This window comes from Macaca fascicularis, chromosome 13 (assembly GCF_037993035.2).
Source record: "Macaca fascicularis isolate 582-1 chromosome 13, T2T-MFA8v1.1".
In the NCBI taxonomy this organism is placed as follows: domain Eukaryota; kingdom Metazoa; phylum Chordata; class Mammalia; order Primates; family Cercopithecidae; genus Macaca; species Macaca fascicularis.
Window position 1 is genome coordinate 18,184,105 of NC_088387.1, and position 7,853 is coordinate 18,191,957.

At 41.1% G+C, this 7,853-nt stretch overlaps 1 protein-coding gene across 13 annotated transcripts in view; it reads left to right on the forward strand.

The window, feature by feature from the left end:
- Window positions 1-5,093, forward strand: part of BCL2L11 (BCL2 like 11) — a 46,828-nt gene extending 41,735 nt beyond the window's left edge. For all 13 annotated transcript variants that reach the window (XR_012422043.1, XR_012422044.1, XR_001484356.3 and 10 more), the window contains one exon: window positions 762-5,093. Coding sequence is in view for 8 of the 13 variants with exons in the window: in XM_074011247.1 (XP_073867348.1) it covers window positions 762-860 (99 nt within the window). In the remaining 5 variants the exon portion in view is untranslated. The remainder of the gene's footprint in view (window positions 1-761) is intronic.
- Window positions 5,094-7,853: the final 2,760 nt, after the last annotated feature.

Consider the following 7,853-nt stretch of genomic DNA (forward strand, 5'->3'; position numbering starts at 1 on the left):
CTTTGAATTTATACCTTGCACTTACCCACAAGATGGATTAGAACCTGAAAGTGGGCGCTGTGGAAGACCTGAGGACCCTGAAAGCATTGAATAAGCTGGTGATTTCCTTTTGAACAGTTCCTCAGCTTGTAACAAACATAGGCTGGTCACTGGCACAGAGGCTTTTTATGTTCTGGATTGCTCTTTCCTCCGCACACCGAGAGGGTAGGAGGATGGGGGTTGACAGTGCCTGTGTCTGTGACCATGGGCACCCCTCTGGGTCCCAGTGTTTATCGTAGCCAAGCAGCCAGAGGCACAGTGGTGCATCACTGCACGACTTTGCTTAGCTTCTTAGGGCAGATTACTCCACATCACTGGTTTCTCAAATAAATTACAGCTACCAGAAATTCACCCCTGAGGGAATCTGCAGCATATTTGAATGTCAATTAACTTGGGTGGTAAGATAGTTGCTTTACCTCCTCTTTGAGTTTTTCAAACATTCTTTTGGGTGCTTTTTTTTTTTTTTTTTTTTTTCTATTTTAAGGAGTAAATCATCGGTATGCCTGCCCTTTATGTAGGGATGTCTTCCCCTTTGCAGGGAAATGAAAACAAGTTTTCTTCACAGTCTCAGGGAGGAATCGTGCTTTGTGATACAGTGCTCGTGAAGAGGTGCCTTTCATAGTGTTTAAGCTGGGATTGGTTGTTCACTTAAATATGGGCTCCCTCCCCTCCCCACTCCCAAATTAGGGAGAAACTAAGAAGCTTTCCTTTTGTTGTTTCAGGTAGTTTTGAATAATTACCAAGCAGCCGAAGACCACCCACAAATGGTTATCTTACGACTGTTGCGTTACATTGTCCGCCTGGTGTGGAGAATGCATTGACAGGTTCTTTGCGGAGCCGAGAGACGTGCAGACATTTTGCTTGTTCGAACCAACAAGCCCCAGCACTGCGGTCTCCTGGTGCCATTATCATGCAGCCAGCGGTTCTCTGGTGGAGGGGCAGGTGACGTGTTCAGAAGACACCGAGCTGGATGGGAACTTGACCTTTCTGTTCATCACCACACAGCAGAATTTCTAATGGAAGTTTCTTGTGAATGTAAAGGAGGGAGCATTCTTTGCTTTTTAATGTACAAACCATGGTTTTTTGGAACAGGATTTTGTGTAAGAATGGTGTTTACATGCAGTGTGTTTTCCCCATCACCTTTAATAAGGTTTTTCAAAAAGGAAATGGAAACTTTTTAATCAATTGTGAATAATTTTTGTATTAAAATTTTAAGAACCTATGGCCTATTCTCAGAGGATTATGTAAAGCCTGCAGTGGAAACTGAGCCAGCTAACTTAAAAAGCTGCCTTAGTTTATTTTTAGAGATTACAGAATTTTTAAACAGGGAGAGGTGTGATATACTCCCTCCCTTCCCTACTATTGCCTCTTTGACCTTTTAAAATTATTTTTATTAATACCAAAAGAGTTCTTTTGAAATGGAACTGATTAAAAGGGCAGAGGGTCTGTTGTCACCTGCATTGATATGCCAGTCCCATTTGTAAATATTTACGTACCTTTATAAATTCAGTTGCATCTGTGGCAAAATTTCAGACTATTTTTCCGTCTTTCCTCATCACTTTTTGTGATGTACCTCCAGTCTGGACTCAGATTCATAGATTTGATCCAGTGTATTTTCATGATAAAGTGAAACTGAGTCAGAACAAGAGTTAATATCCGCCTGTATCTTGCACAGTTCGAGTGATCTGTTATTAACTGGGAAGCATTTGGTGTTGGTTTTCATTCCATTTTGATGAGTATGTTATTGGGAAGTATTCTGAAGAGGCAATAGCAGTAATAGCAACAGACCTAAGTGCTACGCCCCTTTGTGCTGCTGGCTTTTCTGGTTGCAGGCTTTCCCATGTTCACAGGATGCACTGTCAGCATCAGGTCCCAGAGGGCCACCGTGTCCATTACAGCAGAGTCCAGCTGCAGCATCCAGCTCACGCCTTCATGGGAATGGGCACAGGCCTGGGACAGGGCTTCTGATGGCCATTTGCTTGGCCTCCTGCATTTTAGTCCTCCTGCATTCAGTCCACTGGCCCCACTCCTTTAAATTCACTTTGAAACATAGGCTTCATCCCACTTCCACCAGCACCATAGAAGAATTCTTCTAGGCAGAAGTCTGTGTTTTTCGTTCTTCCAGGACAGTTGGATATTGTCAGGCCACTCGTGCCCCCAGCCCTGTAGTGAGGGTGCTCTTTCTCTGTGCCTGCTCCTTGTGAGTGCAATGGAAGGAAACCACACACTGGTCAGTCGTTTCAGAGGCAGCAGACACCCAGGGAGACACAGGAAAGAGTCAGGTTAGGGAGCAGTGAAATTGAGGAGGGAAGACAATTTTGTGAACTCTGTAACTCTTAAAATTTTTGAAAACTCCAATCATTAAACAGCTTTTAAAAGAAATAAGTAAATCTTCAAATGAATCAGCAGTGCCAGCAACTAGTGTTTTGCCCAATAGAAGAGCCAGAATGTTCACATTATTTAAATTAGGTGGAAAAATCTAAACACTTGTATCTTCATAATTTAAAATATATATATATACACACATACACACACACACACACATATATATATATATGTATTGCATATTCACTTTTTCCTTTAGATGGAGATGATTTAATTCCAAATATTCTTTCTTTAAATAATTTCGTTTCCCCAAGAATCTCCTTGGGACTTTGACTTATTTTTAAAGCTGTGTTGGAGCTCAACTTGTTCCCTAATGTGTCTCGAGCCCATTTGTAGGGTTACACAAAGCCCACGGTTATAAGCGGTGGTAGGATTGCAGCCGCGGGCCTGCTGGACACACACACACACACCAAAGATGTATTTGGTTCTGGGCGCCCCCTCCCAGAATCCCTGTACTCATGTGCCAGTCTCCTGACTAGAGCACTTTACTCTGTTTCCTCAGCTCTGCAGCCCCTGGGAGCACACACTGGGTGCAGCCCTGGGCCGGGCACCGGGGGCCCTGTCCTGCGCTGCCCAGGGGCTGTGTTCAACACACGAGCACGTTTCTCCTCTGGCCTGGTGGCCTCCAGGCTGGATGTGGAAACAGTTCCTGAGGAAATTAGAGATTCTATGAATTGTAGGAGTATTAAAGAACAGGCTGTTGGCACCAGAACTTAAAGCGATGACTGGATGGCTCTGTACTGTATGTATCTGGTTATCAAGATTCCTCTGCAGAAAGTATGCCTCCCGTGGGTATACGTTTTTACCTTTTTTAAAACACGTTTTTGTAGAAAAAATAATTAAATCCCCTTTTTGGAAACTTAATGCAGGTTTTGTGCCTTGACAACCTCCCCCCATGTGAGGTTTGTAAAAAGTGTCCTGTGACTTAACACAGAAACACAATAAACACACACAAAATAGCTTCATGAGTGATTCTTCAGATGTCCTTCCCAGAAACCAGTTGATGAAGAATGTTGGGGGTGGGGGTTGTGGAGAAATCAAGTTTAAAATTCCTTCTGATTAAAAAATATAGTGGAATACAGTTGTCTGCCGTTCCCCTTCTTAATGTATATATTGTGAGTATTTATTAGATTAGTAGGTCATATTTTACTTATCAACTGAGCCAAATGTCTGTGTGCAATTGTGTTTCCTTTACCTTTCTTGTAAAATTTTGTACAGCATAAATGAGTAAAAAAATCACTGTTTTTCTAAACTTCTTCGGAATCAAGGATTGTAAATATTGTAGATTCTTTTTCTGTGTGATGTGTCCTACTGTTTCATAATGCTGTAACTTGTAGAAATATTGTATATTTATTTTCTGCTTATTTAATGTCTTAATTTCTGAAAAGTATTAACATCCCTGTCTCCCACACCCCTGCCATTCCATGAAGTTACCTCCTGAGAGGTGTAGGGGGTGACTGGAGAGCTCATTGCAGACCACATGGTCCTCCAGGGTGGCTCTCCAGCTTTGGGTCCTGGTATTTCCAGTCAAGTGGGTTTCAATTCTTGGGCTTTGCCGCCCTTATGATGAAGTGTGTGTTTGATGCCAGTGAGAAACTCAGTCTGGCAGGCTACAAAATTCTACTCCAAGAAATACCCAGCAACCTTCTGTTTGTTCCAAAGCAGCTAGCTTCTCATGCAAGCAAATTTTGCTGACTCCAGGCTTTATCTTTAGGAAAACAAAAAAACCAAAGTATTAGCAGGTGGGAAAGATTTTTCTACTGAAAATGTATCCCTGACAACTCAGTGTTTAGAAAAAAGTTAAAATGTGCCACTTCCGGAGGTGCTGCATTGCAGTTGTTCAGGGCTAGGGCCGGGCAAGACCAGGGGACGGGTGGGACAGGTGGCTCCTGCCTCAGGACCACCTCCGGCCACTAACCCCTTGTGGACAACTGTGAGTGGTTGGGTTTTCCCCCACCTGCTGTGCGACTTCCTGTGCTTGAGGCTGGACTAAATTGTCTTCAGGAGCTAATTTTAATTAACTGTACAGCCCTCCCCACGCCCCACCCATTTGGTCACCGCATTTGGTCAGTCTGCTTCTTCAGGTCAATGCCCTCCTGATTCTCCATCTCCTTCAGGGGAGGTTGGGGCCCCACTGGACTGGGTGTCGAGATGTGAAAGCTCGTGGAAGCTTTAAGGAGACTTCATGGTGGTTCCATGCAGGTGGTTCTGCCATCCCTGCTGATTTATCCTGGTTCCTGTGTGTGTGTACTCACATGTGGAGGGCGGGGGGAACGTGGGGTCTACTTTAAACAGCATTGTGTGTAAGAAGCATCCTCAAGCTCCCAGCTAAGTAACTTGACTGCTTTTATTTGGGAATTTCGGACCATAGAAGCTCTCTCATGTTTTATGTTCAGATTCTGTGACCACTAGTTACTGTATCAGAACTCTTCAGGTACCCACTTATAAATAGCACTGATCTGTTTGTATACTGATCCATCACTAACCTGTTTTCTAGGACCCAGCATATGTAGCATTTGTATTGCAGTTTCCCTGGCTTACTTGTGTTTTGCACTGATGAATTTTGACAGGGTAATTGCCACTTTACTTGTGCAATACTGCTGTAAATAACTGCAGATTTTTAAAGAATCTTTTATGTTAATTTTATAAAAATAAAACTTACAACTAGTTTTGGTGAGCTGTTTGATTTGTTTGCACAAAATGTCAGAGAAACAGCTGAAATTATATATGAACATGTACATGCCCACACATCTGCTGTTACCAGTCATAAAATGTAGCCGTGTGTAGCTCATATATTTTTGCTTGAAGACGAATCTGTTCAGTACATTTAAAAGCAAACCAGTCTTTAAAGTTTTGATGTGGCTGGTGCGACTGCTAGCAAAGTATTCTGCCTGCACAGTCAGATATGACTCAGCACTTGGGTGGGGAATTGTGGGGGCAGGGAAGTGTACCAGAAGCCAACTCCTGATGAGTGATAGGGCAGGTGCCCTGCCATCTTACCCCATTCACCCCATAGTAGAAAGTGCTTGTCTGCAGCACCTGCTCAGAGTCCAAGGGGTCACCCAAACATGCCTAGACCCTGGGTGTGAAATGACCAGGAACCAGTAAGTTCCCAGCTCCTGTCATGCAGGGTGGATGGGAATTGCCTTAGGAATGAGTGAAAGAAATTAAAGCCTGGTTTGGGGATACAGGTGATAAAATCCTAATAAGTAAGTACTTAATTTGGCACTTTACCCTATAGTGCTGGGAAAATGAAGGACAGACTCAGCTTTGTTTTAGACTAATAATCTGTTAATGCTTTCAATCAGGTGAGCAATACACGAATATGGTCTTGAATATTTATTTCAAATTGTATTTGTTTCACATCAAATTGTTCTGTCTTAATCCTACCTCCTCATTGAGGTAGGAGTTTGCATTTTTCCGGACCCTTAATCTGCAGTGTGTGTGTGTGTGTATGTGTGTGTGTACTTACACAGCAATTTTGCTTTTCTGTGAGTCCCATAGCTCTATATATGGTTCTGACTTAGCAATAGGTCACATATCTTTCCATAGTGACTCCACTTCATGCTAACTACTGCAGCAAGCGCTAGAGCACAGGCATAGAGTTTGCTCATGGGTATCCCCTCTTGTGGTACAGGGAGGTGGCAGATCAGCCTCAACAGACCCTGGAAGACACTGTCAAAGTGGGAGCTCCACTTCACACGGCCCCCTGGCAGCATGTAAGAACACCCACCTACCCCCAGTGCTGTCAGACATGAGTGAGCTGGTGTCTGCCTGCTGGGTGAGGAGCAAGTGGTGCTTATTTGAATTTTTCTATCAGTGCAGTAGGATGATCTTTTCAGGCATTGGTGGCATTTGCCTGTTTTTCTAAAAGCTTTTGCTAATTTTGGGTTGAGTATTTTTTCTATTGATGATTAGCTCTTTATACATTCTGGACAAAAAAATCTCTTGTATGTTGGAAATACTTTTCCTTCAATCTGTTGCCTTTTTTCCCCAACCTTTTATTATGAAAACTTTCAAATATTCAGAAAAGTCAAAAGAGTTTTACAGAGAACACCCATGCACTCACTACCTAGCTTCTACTTTTACTTTTACTACTTTTGCATTATAATGTATTCATCTATTAATCCGGCTTATTTTTTGGTGCATTTCAAAGTAAGTTGTAGTCACCAGTACTCATCCCCAAATACTTCAGCATCATTTAGAGTTCATTAATTTTTTTATAATTTTTTCTCCAAAGATAAAATTCGCATAAAGTAAAACATACAAATCCTATGTGTGCATTTGCTAAATTTTGACCAAGGATACAGCTGTCTCTCAAATCCTTGTCAAGATAAAGAATACTACCGTAACTTCCAGAAAGTTACCTCCTTTCCAGGTAATCCCTCCTCTCCTGCCCCCATCGGTAACTTCTGTTCTGAGGTTCTTTTCCATCATAAATTAGTTTTACCTCTTCCTGAACTTCATATTAATGGAACCATACAGTATATGGTCTTTTGTGTTGTGTCTGGTTTCTTTTGCTCAGAATATGAGATCCACGTTACAATTATCAGTAATTTCTTCCTTTTCATTACTGAGTCGTAGTCTATTGTGTGAACAAACCAAGCTTTTGTCTATTGTCTTATTAATGAACACCTGAGTTCTTACCAGTTTGGGGCTATGATGAATAAATCTGCTGTGAATACTCTCATACAAAGCACATGAGTCTTTTTCTGCGAACATATGTTTTTAGTCTGCTGCATGTTTTTTAATTGCTTGTGGTGTAGTTTATGTAGAAGTTGTCATCTTAGAAGTCAGATTTATCAATCTTGCTTAGGTTTCTGTATTTTGTATCTTGTTTAAGACAACTTCTGTATGCCAAAGTTTTAAATATATTTTCTTATGTTTTATTCATATAACCAGTACAGTTTGGGCTTTTTTTTTTTCACCTTAATCCACCTGGAATTGATTTTTTTAGTGATCCACAGTGTGAGTCTGACAATTTTTTTTTTTTTTTACTATTGCTCTTATATTTTATTGAATGCTGTTTTTTTTCCTCTATTTTTTAGTATTTGCATGGTGAGAATGAATTCATTTAATTGATTTTAATTTTAAATATACAAATGCAAATTGTACATAGCAAAACGAAAGGAATTTTTAGTTCATTAGATTCTGTGTCATTGTATTGTACTGAATTTTCTCCTAATTTAGTAATTCTGAGGATGACCCACAACCCATCTTTTCTCAAACTCAAATACAGACATTACCCAAGACGCATTAATCAGAAACAATGACGTTTTTGTCTGGTTTGTATTTTCTTCTAGATGTCAAATTGACATGTAGGGATTAACATATCCACAAAACAAACTTTATCAAATGAGGCTGCCCATTTCTATGTTCTGTCCTCTCTAATACATTATTTACATTTTGCTTTATTGATTTTTATTTAG